At 37.6% G+C, this 15,645-nt stretch overlaps 1 protein-coding gene across 1 annotated transcript in view; it reads right to left on the bottom strand.

Annotated features, from left to right (window-relative positions):
* Nucleotides 1–485: 485 nt before the first annotated feature.
* LOC110478414 (N-acetylated-alpha-linked acidic dipeptidase 2) overlaps nt 486–15,645 on the bottom strand; it is a 29,648-nt gene continuing 14,488 nt past the window's right edge. Inside the window, exons 12-19 of the mRNA XM_021545012.2 lie at nt 14,912–14,975; nt 12,820–12,887; nt 9,655–9,746; nt 8,159–8,249; nt 7,234–7,498; nt 3,973–4,054; nt 2,956–3,048; nt 486–1,406 (exon numbers count right to left, since the gene is read on the bottom strand). Coding sequence (XP_021400687.2) covers nt 1,217–1,406; nt 2,956–3,048; nt 3,973–4,054; nt 7,234–7,498; nt 8,159–8,249; nt 9,655–9,746; nt 12,820–12,887; nt 14,912–14,975 — 945 coding nt within the window. The 3' untranslated portion in view covers nt 486–1,216. The remainder of the gene's footprint in view (nt 1,407–2,955; nt 3,049–3,972; nt 4,055–7,233; nt 7,499–8,158; nt 8,250–9,654; nt 9,747–12,819; nt 12,888–14,911; nt 14,976–15,645) is intronic.

The following is a 15,645-nucleotide window of genomic DNA, read 5'->3' as shown; positions in this document are numbered from 1 at the left end:
CACATCAGTTCTATTCCCCATAAAACAAAGAAGATTTTATTCCTACAACATGTTGCAATTTATGGTAGTGAGAAAAACTGTAGTATATTTTACATAAGAGATTAATATGGTTAATGTCAGTTTGCACAAGCTGGAATGTGATTCAGTAAAATTATAGCAATTTAATTCGTTTTAAAGCATATAGATGAGAATTACACCTAAAAGGCAAATGAAGCATCACTTTTTTTTTTTTCTTTTTATACAAACTAAACAGTTCTGTAAAACTGGCCTTCTCATACATTTCTATTCCTCTTTGAATGCAAAATCAGCTCCTGGTGGGAAATGGTCTTCAGGCCTTACTTGAAGACAAAATTATCTCAAGCTCCATGCTAATAGTAACTGCCCTTTAGATGAAAAAAATATTAAAGAGATTTCCTGGGAAAAATAGGAACAAAAGCTGCCATTGGTTTAGAACTAAGAAAGTGCCAAAAAGAGGAGAGAATAACTTTTGGTTACCGTGCAAAATCTTTATTTTCCAAAGTGCAAATGAAGGAGGGATATGCATAGAGACTTCCAGTGGGCTAGATGTGCACTCCACTGAGACCATGCTTTTGGATTTCTGCATATATGCAGCTGTTTTCCCTGATTATCAAGGGTCAGTACTTCTTTGGTAATCGTAGGCAAGTAATTTCTTTATTTTTTAAGGAATAGAAAGCAAATCAGTGTAAAGAGCATTCACCAGTCCTGCAGAATAAATTCTGAAATGCAGAGATACCTTTGGTGTTTTCTATTATAAAAGTAATTATCAGAACAAGAAAAATGTACAGGCTGAGTATTACATTTCTTCCATCAAAATGTCTGCTGTTCATCACTGCTGTGGACAGAATTTGCAGGTAACTTGGTAAATAATTGTTTTCATAACTGTACATCCAAAACATTGGGTCCTCAAAGCTGGTTGATCTCTCAGAAAATTCCAATCAGAAACTGTTCCTGCTTCCCCCCTGTTCCCACTTCTCCCTAGACTCAAATTTGTTTCCATCCAGGGCTGTTCCATAAAGCTACAGTTCTGTCAGTAGCAGAGATGCATCAGTTCCTAGCTCAGGAGTTCTCTGACACATAGAGCTCTGCTGACCTACCATGTGGTTTGGGAGGCTGGAGACTCAGGCACTGGGACACTGCAGTAGCCTGGCAGCCCTGTGTGCCACATTCTGCTGGGGGAGTTTGCAAAGCCATCATCTTATGCAACTTCCTTCAGTGTGTCTGCTGCTGCCTGCACAGTGAAGGCTGCAATGGAAATCTGCCTCTTCACTTCTTCCCAGGCTTCATGTTGATCAGCTTTGCTTTCGATATCAAACATGGCATCATAGATTCCTGGGAAGGATTCTCCTGCATATTTGTTGTGGCTGCTTGGAGCAAAGATAACATGTCTATGGGAAAAGAAGAAAAAGGCAATTATCCTAAATAAAATAAACTATTGATATGGTTGTGTGTTCATTGTGTGTGTGTACTATATAAAACAGCTATGAATCCCAGGAAGATCAGAACTTACTAAATATACAGGAAAATTGGTCTTTAAAAGGACAGGAATGGTCACGAGCAAAATCTGTTGGAAAGGGCACAGATTTAGGTCAGGTGGCCTACTCCTTGGGAAGAGATGACACATTTGTCTAATTAGGAACAAAACCATGTTACACTTTTTAAAAATGAGAGCTCAACAAACTTTTCAAAGTAATTTGCCAGTCTGGAACAGGGAATACAACTAGTTATAGATGTGAGATATGGGATAGAAACCTCAAAAACAATTAAGTAGCTGCATAATGGTCAGCAGATTACTTACCTTGGAAAGGAATTTAAAAGAAGGGGAAAAAAAATCTGTGGGTGAATTCGTGAGAAAAGCATGAATTCTTCAGAAAAGAAGTGCTCATATTGGATCAGAACTGCACGAAATATCAATCTTATTTTTTGGTATAGTTTTTTTCCCTAAATAATTAATAGCTGCAGATCTGCAATTAAATTGATTTTAACTATGAAGTATCAAAGCACATTTACACTACATGAAAGAGTCCTCCCAAATGAAAACAAAACATTAAAATTACATTAATAAATGCAAGCAAGTAAGAACTAATAATAAAAAAGCCCAGACAGCTCCAAATGATACCAAACACTCTACAAAAAAATTTCTAGAAAGAAATTACTTAATTCTTCTCAAAGTGTGAGTGGAGGATGGAAGTTCAATTCTCAGTTCTACCTGCCTGAAAGACTTCTGGCATGGTGTGAAAGGCATCCATCAGTGAATCAGACATATCCAGTTGTTAGAAAAGGGGGATACTGAAAGCAAAGTGAGGTACTTACACCCCTGACACTGAAAGCTGGCATCTTGTCAGCTATTCCTAATAAAAGCACTGGGTTTCTAGGAAGGATACAGTAGTTAGTGGTTTAAGCTTTTTGGAGCACCTATAGAAGCAGCCAAATCTGGGACAGATGGGGCTCTGTAGCACAGCTCACAGGCCTTTATCCTGTGCTGGAGGGTCCTTCCCTCTCCAAACTCTCCAAGCTCTCCCTTCTTGGCTTCTCTCTTCAACTGACCCTCACTACACATCTGTTCTCATTTACTCTACCCTATTTGTACCTTTCTTTTCAATACAGTTCATTCATTCTCCACTCAATCCTCACTTTGCAGACAATCACAAGAACAAATTGTAACAGCAATAGTACTGCATATCTGCAAGTAAAAGTCAGATTAAAATGCTGTTGTAGTTTAACCACAGCTGATAAAAAGAGCCAAAAGAGAAGAATTTGGCTCCACAAGACTGGTCTAGCCAAGTTCTCCTTAAGGGTTACAAACAAAATCCACTACTCGCTGAATTGTACTTAAAGCAATGTGTTGAACTGTAATTCCTGTGAAACCCATACAGCAATTCAACTGACCAGTCAGCTGCAAAAATAGGGTGCAGGTCAAGAAACTTTTAGCCTCACCTGTAAAACTTCCTTCCTGGCAAGCCCAGAGGATCAGTGAAAGCTCTTTCTACTAACATCAGCTGATCGTTCATGATGCGCACTGCAACTGAACTGCAGGAGAGTGAGACAGAGAAATGTCACACAGCAGGGAAACATGACCTCCCAGTTTCATTTGAAACACTTCTCTTTTTTTTTTTTTTTTTTTTTTTGACAGAAAAAGAGAAAAAAAGACAAGTGTGGTCTACAGTTCACAAGAAAAGGTGAGGTTTTGCAAATGGAGATGCTGAATACATGTTATATTAATGAATTGATATTTCTGTGTTAGAAAACAAAATTTCACACTGTGCAAAATAAAATGGGAAACTTTCTGAGAGTGTCAGATACTTCCTTAGTGTTAAATGGCTCTGAAAGATGTCACTTAACAGCGGGAAGAAGAAGAATGAGATTTACACAGATGTAGACAGCTAAATTTTGGTACCCATCCATAAGCCAAATGTCCATAGTCCCGTTCCTATCTATACATAACATAGTAATGATGAGATTAACTGCCTAAACACAACTGGTACCATATGTGGCCTGCAGTCACAGCATTCAGAGAGCACAGGAGCCCTTCAGGGGCCTTAGGCTCTCAAGCATCATATGATATTCTGAAGCATCATCCTCTGTCTTTGAAGTGTGCTGAAAGTACAAATTCTAGCATCACTTGCAACGCTCAAGTGTAGGTGTTTAAGTAGAGATCTCAGTCCAACTCTTAATGTTCATTGCTACCTGCCTTTCCATGTATTACAGTAATTTTAATGCCAACCTGATACAAGCAATAAGCTCTACAGCTCATACTATCAACCACAGGAGACATTCTTGTATCTGCTAATTCACCTTAAAAGCTACTGCTTGTCTCAGGGTTCAGAGCTCTGTTCTACACTAATCAGAGAAAATCCTTGTGTAGTAGAAGAAATAAAGTACTGCCACTCTGCGTACCTAAGGCTAACCAGGACATAAATATACACATACACATAACTCTTTTTTCTGACTTACTCTTTCTTGTCAACTAGTTCAAGTCTTCTGTGAAATTCAGCAGCAGCCTTTGAAAAGTTCACCACAGCAGAAAAAAGAGGATCTAGGAATAGAAAGACTACATGAACAACTTCATAGTATTCACTAAGCCAAATATACCTTTCGGTTGCCCAGTGGGAAAAGAACTACATTTGTCTTGCTGATATAATAACATTAATTTTGTCATTTTTACATAATTGATTGGTTTCCTTAGAGCAGACTTTAAAGAGCTGCACTACTAGCAAATACTTTTTGCAATGAGACCGACAGTAAAGCAGACTGCTTGGGAAAGCTTTCACAACCATACATCTTCCTTCTGCCTTGCAAGCAAAAAATTGGCTGTCATTGCAAACTGAGAGCTCTGCAGTTTCCTGTTTAACAAATGCACTGCAGCGTGCAGGTATAAAAAGCCTGACTTCCATCAGAAATACCAGCTGTTCCAGAAGGCTGTGGAAAAAACAGCAGGATTGCACTCGAGGAGAAAGATGTCCCATTCACAGCACACCAGGAGAGTGTGATACGTGCACTGAGCAGTGTGAGGTGAGGCACAAAAGGCACAGCTGTCATGGCACACAGGGACAGGCACAGCAGGTTAAAGCAGCCAGGTCCTGTGCTTGTTGGGCATTGGAATTGCAGCACAGGAGGTGCCTGTGCCACGTCCCCCTGTGCTGTCCCACAGCACTGCCATTCAGACCCCAGGGATTGCCTGACTGTGTGCAGGCAGGTGGGCAGGAATTGCTGCTGCTTTTTCCTGCCCTGACCCAGCCCAGTACATCTAAGACGTGGAATAACTTAGAGAAGCCTTCCTTTTAATGGCAATACCAGCTGTGATAATTTTCTTGTGGAAGGCTCTGTTTAATACACACCTGGGAAAAGTATTGATTTATGCAAGTAATTTTTGTAGAATAAGTCACAGGTGGATGTTACGATGCCAACTTCTGGCCCCTCCAAAACTCAACTTAATTAGAAAAAAGACAGTTTAAAACTTGTAAATTTTGCCCACAAGTTTCAGAAGACTTTGGTTAAACCAGAGTATCCTCTCTTCAATTGCTCAGGAAGATGGGACATACTATCAGATCATCCCCTAAATCCAGTCCTCTGTTGGCAACTATTAACACATCACTGTTTATAGATTTATCACCCGATTTCACGAGACAGGCTTTCTGTTCCCTGGACTCCTATTGAAAGCCGTTCCTCAGACTCATTTGCTCTTCTATATCTAGCAAACTTATTTATTCATCACAAGCCTACACTGGCTTCATTTTTGTCTTATTTCTGTTGCTTAGTTGGTGCAATTGGAGGCACAGATTTTATGTATGCAAGCTGTTTACAGACTGCAGCTCAGAGGGACAAGTTGCCTTGTGAGGATGAGAATTCACACTTACCACAACCCTCTATGGTTTTCAGGGGGCAGAGTCCTGCCCTGCTGACATCATGGCCATATCACAACAACAGATTATATTTCAGGAGTAGGAGGGAATTTAAGAGTGAAAAAAAATAAAAGACCATCTGAAAAATAATGCAAGAAACTTTGTGTTCATGTTCACTAACTATTCAGTGTTGTCAATGTCGGTTATCTTAGAAAACATCACATTTCTTTTTTCCCCACTAGAAAACATTATTTCCTGATAGCATATGACTACAAGCACAAATTTTATGAAAAAAAGGTTTCATTTTCATTGTTGCAGATGAGCAGCTAAAATGTGAAACCAAATGCAAATAAGAACCTTAATATATTATTTTAAAGGACAATTATATGAATTAGTCAGGCTTAATCAACAATTTTCTGACATTCAATGTTGACAATAAGCAGTTCTATGAAAATGTTGAGTGAAATAGATTTTAATTTTCACAGTATTGTAAAACCTACCTATGTTATTTTATGTACTCTGGTGCAATACAATAAATAAACAATTAGAAATCATAGCTTCATTCAATAAATAATTTAAAATTCATCAGGCATCAGAGAAGAGCCATGAAAATAATGATAAGACTGAAAAACATGCCTTGTAAAAAATAGTCAAAATTACACATTTATAAAGTTATTAAGGAGAGGTGTCAGTGTTATTTAGGTGGAAAAAAAAAGCTAAAAATAGAAGATTGCTTCTAGATTCTAGGAATGAGAATAAATGCATTTGTCAGGAGGTAGTTTATGTAGCTTTTAATCTGAAAATAGAAATTCAAACAATAAAAGTAAATTATTTCACAGAAATTTTGATAGATGTTCTACTACTGTAAAAAAAAAAAAATAGATTTGATCTTACATGCTGCAGTGAACACTAGAACATATTGAAGTAACTCTTGGTGTTTTACAGAATCTCAGACCAGATGATCCATCACACAAGATGCTTCCTCTGTCTCAAGAGGCCTTTTTACAAAAAAGGGTGTCTTTTCAAAATGGTTAAAAAATTTTCACCAAAATCATTACATGACATTTCAAACGTAATTTTTAATTTCCCTCAAATGTGGGTTTAGTTTGAGTTACTTACAATGTTTCACACACTCCAAATGAGAACTGCATCTCCAAAAGCTGATTTCTCTCTCTAAATCATGGGTTCATCAGATAGCAAGTGAATTAGGACTGACTGAAAAATCTCCTTGGTGCAGAAACACAAGGAGTGATCACAGCAAGAAGGAAAAAAGAAGAAAAAAAAAAGGAGACTGAAAACGACTGTGTAAGCTATCCCAGCCTGGGATCCTGAGCACTCTGCCACTTTAGACCTGTTTTATGGGGTCCAGAACAATGTGCTCAGGTGCTCAGCAAATGGATGTATTCATGCAGGAGAGCTGGAAAAGTGCTCCTGTGGCTTAAAAATGGCAATGAGGCACTAAGGGAGATGGTGGTCCTCCCCAGGGTCAGAGGAAGTTTTGGATGAAGAGGAATAGACACCTACGTCCCTCAATTTCAAAGCAGTTGCCATAAGCACTTGTCTTCTTTTCTAAGCAAGGAAGTGAGGACCAGGCTGAGATACCTCTTTGTCCTATATTTGAGGTCCTTAACTGCCCATGAGCACTCAAATAATGCCTGTAATTAATAATATGCATGAAAATTCTTATAACTCTTTTGTCAAGACAATAATGTGCTAAACTTGTGTTTAGAACAAAAATAAAATTACTTTACTGTGATGGCAAAATTCAAACAGGAAAGAAAGGAATTGATTTGCAGAGCCATGACAGATGTAACGCGACCCTGCATGATTCTAATTAATGCACATAATGCACAGTCCTGTAGCTGTTACTCACCAAATGATACTTTGTAAAGTTTCAGCTGTTCTTCATGCTTCATGGCCAATTTATAAATTCTGTTGCTGTATCCTTTTAAGGCTTCTCCATAGTCTGTAGTGTGGAATGGAATGACCTGGGAATCTGCCAGTTCATAAACCAGTTTGCCTCGTAACTGGGCAATTGTTAGCTGTTTCATGAAGGTGGGGTCATAAAATTTTTCCACTAGCTCAAATGTCTCATACACAGTGTGATAAACAGGATAATTGCTGAATTTGTCTGCTTTCTGGAAAAGAGCAAGCAAATTTGTCAATGCCCTGTATTCTGACTGCAGTTAATAGATGTATTGATCCCTTTACAACTTTGATGTTTTGTTTGGTTTCCAAATCAAAAAAGCTATTTGCTACAAAACACAATTTAATATCCTTCATTTGGGTGTGTTTGTATTAAAAAATTGAACTAATCCAAATCCATGGACTGTTGCACAGGATTAAGTGAGCAGGTTTCCTTCTCTCTACCCAAACAGACCTGCCTTCAGTTCCATTGCACAGAGGTTGCCCTCTCCAAGAGTGAAAACAATTTGGAGTTTGGATAGCAAAAGTCCTCAATCATAGCCCCTTTTTACCTTGTGTAGCTATTTCTGAACACAACTATGGAAGATTTGTATATTAAGAGGACTATTAATAGCATGGTGGAACAAACTATCCACCTTCAATCAAACTCTATAAATACCTCTCTGTGAACTTGACATCCTATAGAATATACACATCACTGTAACATGCTTTATTCTCCAAACATTTTGGTTTCTTGCTAAATTAAGAAACGTCACTGATATACAAACCAGTCAGAGATGCTTTGAAGCTTTTTTATTAATTATTAATACATGCTTTTAACTGGATGACTGCTCAGCACTATCAAACTTCTTCAAGCAGTCTGTCAGACTTACCCTATTTTTGGTGTAACGAGCTCTGCCTGATGCAATTCCCAGTCGCTGGAAGTAAGCTTCAAAGTCACTGCCTGACCCCAGTTTATTTATTCTGCATGCAGAAAAGACAACATCTTAGTGAGAGCACTTACTGAACAGTATGGTAGTAATTTATGCAAAATGCAGATTTTTAAGAGAAATTGAGGTCAGTTCTTCTGAAGGGCACATCAGGGACACTAGCAAGATCAGAGACTAGATGAATGGCAAGCTTAATTATTTAACTGATTTTATTCCAACACTCTGATTCAGTATCCAATATTGCTAGGAAGATCTTTTAATTGTAGCAATCCTAATTATGGCAGCGATGACATTAAAAATACAAACACTTTATGCGCAGGAGCCATAAAATCGCATCAGGCACGTCTCCGCCGTCTTAAAACATCAATCATCTATTTCCAAACTAATCTGAGTTGGGCAGCAATATGTGTAAAGACAGATGTGTTTGTGCACTTGTCGCGTTCCGCAGCAGAATCCAGGGCCGGTACAGGATTCCCAGCGCAAGGCGCGGGCGGCGCTCGGCGCCTGCGGGCCGCCGCTGCCATCTGATGGGGAGCTGCGGCGTGGCAGGGCGAGGGAACGGCGCTAGGCAGACCTAGCGCTCCAAGCATTTTCAAATATTTACGTTTGAAGTTAAGCATTAGGTTTATATGTATGGCCTGATGAATAATTACTGTTTCTCAACTAAAAAAAAAAAAAAAAAATCTGTTTCAGCTGAAGTTAGTGTACATTTCTGCAAGGGACTATGTGCATGGACTAAGAAAGATCAAATCTGGCAGCTTTTTCAAAAGGAAGAAATCTCAGTGAGCCTAATGAATCCCGAAACTCAGCAGAGCCAGAAACATGCAGAAGACTTTTGTCAAATCAGAAAAAAGGGGCAGTTCTGTTTACCTTATGTCAGTAATGCCACACTGTGAATAAGATTTAGCCTGAATCACAGGTGGAAAGAGTGTTTTGGAGTTGTAATACCTTCAAATATGAAGTGTTAATGTATTCATACATAGCTTTGTAATGTAACACATTTACATTCATTGTATAAACAAGGAATAATTATCTCAAGTTTTTTAATTACTGCTTTTTAATTACTGCTCTAGGCAGCTTCTTTCAACTGTTTGCTTATCCTAATAATTTTGATTTTATCTTATCTAGTAGGTGACTAAACTATGTTTTGAACACTTTCCCCACCCTGCTTTTTTTGGAATGCTTTTCAAATTGCTTTTCTACTAATAAAAGGGTCTTTAGAAAGTGTGAGATTTCATAATGTCAACATAATTAAATAAAAATAATAAAATTTTATTTTATTTTACTATAAAACAAGGTGACTAGAGAGTCACCTTGTGCTAAAAGGTTTTGTATTGTTGCCATAAATAGCACATCTAAAACAATTCTGGTGAGTAGCCATGCCATGATATGATTAAAATATTGGGGTAAAAAAACCCTGAAACATATTAACAACTTACCTGGGATAGCTATTATTTTCAGATGCGGGATCTTTCTCAAGCCAACTCTCATAAAGAGATTTATTTTCATAACCCTCATCAGGGCTTAGAATCTGGAGAGGGAAATATAATAATCTCATTGGAATTACCTCTAACTCAATGAATTATCAAAGGAGATCTTTGCAGCTCCCTGCTTTGTTCCTAACCAGCAGTGTTGCTGCATGCAGGGAAGTGAATATTGACATTTGTTACACATATTTATGAATTCCCAAGCAAGGAAAGCATCTCACAGGCACTTGGAACCAACCACAGACAGTAGGAAAGAACAGGATAAATGGATGCTACCTGGAGCTCATCTGCTACAGGGGGAATGTGTGTGTACCCACCAGAGCATACATACTATGGGACTCCTCCAGAAACTAGAACCTGCTTTCTTTCAGCAGGCATGGGGAGATGACAAACACAAGTCTGTTTGCCCTGAGGTTTGCCTTGCACAGCAGCAATATCCTCTCAACAAGGCTAAACCTAACATTTGACTGCTTGTTCTGTAGGAAAAATACAAAAGAATTGTGCTAGAAGGAAGGGTCCAAAGCAGTCATATTGTAGCAGTTCCAAAGGGACTCAACAAAGCCTGGAGAATCATTGTGCAGGACACTGGATGTATAGATGTAGGTCTCACCCTTACCTCAAAAACAAAAACAAAAACAAAACCTCTGTAACCAGGATGGAAAAGGTAAGTATTAGTGCTGTCATCATGCTGCCAGCAAAACTATGAAAGAGTGCAAGATAAGTTGACCAAAGCTGTTAGAAAATCTGTGGCAGAGTAGAAATAAATCAGGACTCCAACCCTGGTCTCCAACTATGCTTAAACAACCTTTAATAGACAAGGTCCTTTAAGTATAAGATTGGTTGTGATGTGCAGAGGATTGGAATTTTGTGGTTTTCCAAAATACAAAGCATAAATGTTCATGGACACTTACATAGTCCCACCATATTGTTGAGACTTAAATTTGGCCTTGAAAAACAGAGACTCCAAATTGAAATTGCAAAGAGTTCTGACCTCTGAGATTCTGTCAGCAGCTAGCAAGAAAATAACAACTTTGTGAAATAACTGCTTGGCTGCTGTCATTTTCAGGGTACTCTGGTCAAGTCCTAGGGCTAAAGTAAAAACTGCACATTAATAAGATCAAGCTGAACTCTGACATATGGGAGCAAAAGCATTCTATGCTCTGGCAAAGATTTATTCTAACAGCTCTGGTCATGTAAAAAAACATTGGTCAGCTTTTTCATACAACACTGAGAGCACAGTAAAACATAATATTTGCCCTGACTTAGATCCAAAATTAGGATCAGCATAAACTTCCTGCTAACTCAAGAGAAGATGAAGAGTTTTTAAAGTATAAATGCAAAACAAGCACTGATAATCACAGGGGAATTGAACTATTGCAGACACCATTTGGTGGTGATCAAATGTCTAAATCCTGGCAGTAAAGCAGGGCCAAAAAGCCAGTCAACAGCTCAATGTCTCATCTGTATGTTGGATCACACTGAAATGCAGAACTCTCTGAGAGAAAGCACTTCATGTGTACACTACACATCTTTCTGGTGAGAATTGGCTCACTAAAAAACAAGAAGAGCAAAGAGATCTTTGGATGTTGGATAACTAGATGTGGGACACCTTACTATGAACAGAAATAACTTTTCTTTGGACAGGCATAATCGGGCTGCCAGGTTTTCTAGTGTTTACATTATGCTTCTACTGTTAAAAGCAAAAATAACAGTGAATATGACATTTATTTTTACAAGTCAGTCTCAAGTACTTTGCATGGTACTTTAATGGAAGTTTTCTACTCAAACCAGCAACAGCTGAATAGTTGACTTAAGATCAAGAATTGGTACTATTTTTAGCCCAAAGTACTTTTTTATAACTTTGTTTATCTTTTGCAGTAAAATGTCTTCTTGAGTTAGCAGCTTACTGCAGACAGAAAATAAATTATTTTATCAAGGGCCCTGCAACACTAAGAACATGAAAATTTTTATAGACAAAAGAGAATGCTCTTCAGTGTGCCGAATGTCAGAGCTAATATTTGAGCAGCACAGTTTCTTCCCTCTGCAAGAATGAAAGCTTAAGATAGAAAGAATTGATAGGAAAATAATATGTAGAAAAGAAAAGAAAATAAAGGGAATAGCATAGATAAACTTCCCCAGATCTAAACCATGGCATTTCAGGTGGTAAAAATGTACTTTGAAAATAACTTGGGATTAATGCATCTAGCAGGATGGGAGATTGGTACCTGGAGTCATCCTACCAGGTGCCATTACAGGGCAGATTTTTACACTGGACCAAGTGACCTTAGTTCCCTTAATATGAGAGGGGGGAAATAGTTTGAGTTCAGTACATAAAAAGCTAGACAACCACATCTGGTCAAACAAATCTCACCCTAAAGGCACCAATTTCTACCCAATGCCTTTACAGGAACCTGTGTTGCTTAAGTCAGACAGAGCTATCTGCTGTTAATGGAGATAAATCCTCTTCTGAGGATGGTGGCAATGACTCATGGAGGAGCCTAATCTGGTTAACTCATGGAAAATATGGAAAATAGAGTTCCATGCTTTAATGGATCACAACCTTTCAGCCTTATGATAATGTATCCTGAGAGGTGAAAGTGAAGGAGTCATGGTTAAACCGCTTGAAACAATGAAAATCCATACATCAGACCTGTTAAAAAACCTTCTTAATCCTTTAATATTTATCACATATTTCACGGACTCAGTGAGATATGGAGGAGATTCAGGGGATGGTAGCCAGCCAATGTAAAAAATATTTCTCTTCAATGTTTATAAATTTAGGGAATTGATCTTGCTCAAGCATTTTTATTATTATTATTTATTTTTATTATTGTGTTCTTATATCAAGCTTTTATTTTTTTTTTTTTTACTATACATTGCAAATAAGGTTCCACTTATTTCAGTGACACATTTCAATCTTCTTAAGAATATTGAGGAACTGTGAACATGGGCTGTGTACTGCTGATGGGATGTTTTGCTATTGATTCTGGTGGGATCAAGATTCTTCTAGCACAGCAATTAAAAAAAATCTGGTATTATTCAATAGTCTAATTTTATAAAATAAACTTGGGGTCTTACTTATTCTTAGAAAGGCAGAAAAATAGATGGATTCTGTACCTCTTTTGTTAGATTATACACCAATTTGTAGAGAAGAGGGGTACAGTCAACTCTTAATGTGTAGTTACCTGAAAAAAAAACAAAAACATGGAAATTTTCCCTTGATATACTAGTGGCATTATCTTCTTAATGGATTAAACCCGGCAGTCCTTTCTTAGATAAACATTTTGACTAAGGCAAGAATTTAGATCTTGCCTTGGAATGTATACAGAAACAGACTGCATGGTCTCACTTTGTAAGCTACTGCCACTACAAGGCAATAATGTATTGGTTACAGTACATCCACAGTGATGTAATTAAGTCTTCCCATAGCTCTAAAGTATGCCTAATTATCCCTCATTAGCTACAAACTCTTGTCACTCATACACTTTCCAAAGTTTTGTTGAATAGAAGGCAGAAAGTAAGATGATGGAAAAAACACCAGATAATAATAATGATGTTTCCAAGGAGAGTCTGTATGTGAAAACTGGAAATTCAAGCCACAAAAGTGTTCAAAACAATGACTTGCTTTGCTTCTTTTCATTGCTATAGGACAATAAATAGAAATAATTTGCTGTCAAAAAAGTGGTATAAGAAGTGCTGTGGAGAACATACGATGATAAACTAGTTTTCAGAGTACATGGATGCTATGAGTCTACAGGGGATTTTACTGCTCAGGTGAGAGATGTACAAGATACTTAAACCAGTGCACTGAACATGGTTCAGTATCATAGTTATTACACTCTTCTTTTTCAGTTGTTTTGCTTTCACATTTTCTTTAATGAGAAAAGCAAGAGACATGTTTGAATAATCAAGATTTAGAAGAAAATTGTTAAGGCAGCAGCATGTTGGCTGCAAACCAACTAAAAATATGCGTTACAATCCATGGTGAGAATATGAAGCAGTTGTAAAGCTATTATTTCATTTGTGAGATTTTCTAGGTGTGAAATTCTGCTCTACTTTTTACACAGCATGTAAGCAGCATAAATGAAGGAACAGCTCTAGCCCTCCTTATTCCCAGCTCTAACTGAGCATTTAGAAGCTATGTTTGACCTTTCTTTCCAATCCTTTTGTGACAGACAAAAATTTTGGCTGACAGGAATAAAAAGAATTCCTAAATATGCCTATAGATATCCTATTTATTCACACACAGGAAGTCTAAATAAATTGTATTTGACATGGGAAGAGTAGTGCCCAGACTAACTGAGGTTATGATGCAGAGCAGCTTCACAGGACTCTTCTGACTATTATTTCAACACAGAAAAGAGTAAAAAGGTCATTCTGTAATAAAGCATAGCATAATTTCAGAAGGATTTTGTGATATAGATCATAGTGTTAGGCCCTCTCAAAAAAAAAGGCCAGTTTCTAAGTAGCATTCCTGAATGACATATTCTTCTCATAATCTGAAGGACACAGTAAATTGGATAGTGATGGATAAGGTTTTTTGTAAAATACTTTTCAGTGTTTATTTTTTTAAGAAGTCCTCCTGTAATAAATATATAACCCCCTGCTCCTGGCAATCAACAAAGGTGATCACACTGGCTCAAAGCACTAAAGCATCTCCCACCCCACAAAGTGTAAACCTGATGTTTTACCATCATAATAATTTATTGTCTCAAAAGATTATAATTCCACAGGTAAAGGAGCTGGAGCTGTGACCAGAACAAGGAGCAGACTGTCATATATTAAAACTACAGTTGTAAATTAAAGTTAATGCAGTTAAGAGACAATTTAACATACAGAATGCTCAGTTCATTAGCACAGAATAATAAACTCCTCCAGAGGAGACATTCTGGACTCAGACAAGTGGATTGCAGCTCGTGGATGGCACTACATGCATTTTAGCTCTGCACTTCTGGACTTTCTGAAAATGCAACATGTGACTGTGAGGTCAGCCAGAATTCCTCCATGCTTTTAATCCCTAGTTTTCCATATGGCTCCCAGCACTGAACACAGTTGCAAAAGAAAGCAACATGAAAACTTAAATTGTTATTTCTCTCCTCTTAATTAGGTATTTGCTACACTTATTCAGTACACTTATCCAGTAAATAATTCCCAGAAAATGAATAAAAATTGCACCTAAAGTCAGCTAAAATTAAAATAAAAGACCCACCTTCTATAGAAGAATCTGCATTGATGTAAGCGACTGCCCGTTCCTGGAGGACTTTGGCATTTTCCTAGGGTTGCAAATGTATAATTCTTACTTCCAATTAGTGGCATTTAGTCAAAAGCATGTCAAGTACATTGTTTTTTAGAGCACTGCCATTAAGATCTCAGTCAGGATAATTACTACTCTGTACCTTACTAATTATATTGTTTGAGGATGGGCAAATGATCTGGGCATATGAAATTCATTACTCCTTTCTGGGACTTAATTTGTTGTGGAAAACATCCACAAAATGTAGGTGCTGCCTGCTGCATCACACAAGAGCAAGATGGAGCAGGAAAGTTACCGAATAGAATTGTAACACAATAAAATAAGGTTATTACATGCATGTTAGCTCTGCACTTCTGTGCTTTCTGAACATGCAACATGTGACTGTGAGGTCAGCCAGAATCCCTCCATGCTTTTAATCCCTAGTTTACCATATGGCTCCCAGCACTGAACACAATTTTAACACTGATAAACTGAGCACTTCAGCCATATCTACTATCTTCCATTTAAAAAAGGGATAAGTCAAAACACTGAAATTTTCTACTAAAATGCAGTTGACTGACTATTTTGAGACCACTAAGCATTGCTTTCATGCTAAATAAATATATACAGACATCTTGTTTTTTTTTTTGTTTGTTTGTTTGTTTTGGTAGTTATGTTTGATATTCTAATCAGTAAGTGGTATTTCATGA

This window comes from Lonchura striata, chromosome 2, assembly GCF_046129695.1.
Source record: "Lonchura striata isolate bLonStr1 chromosome 2, bLonStr1.mat, whole genome shotgun sequence".
Taxonomy (NCBI): Eukaryota; Metazoa; Chordata; class Aves; order Passeriformes; family Estrildidae; genus Lonchura; species Lonchura striata.
The sequence above is the reverse complement of the archived record's forward strand: the minus strand, read 5'-3'. Positions and strand labels throughout refer to the sequence as shown.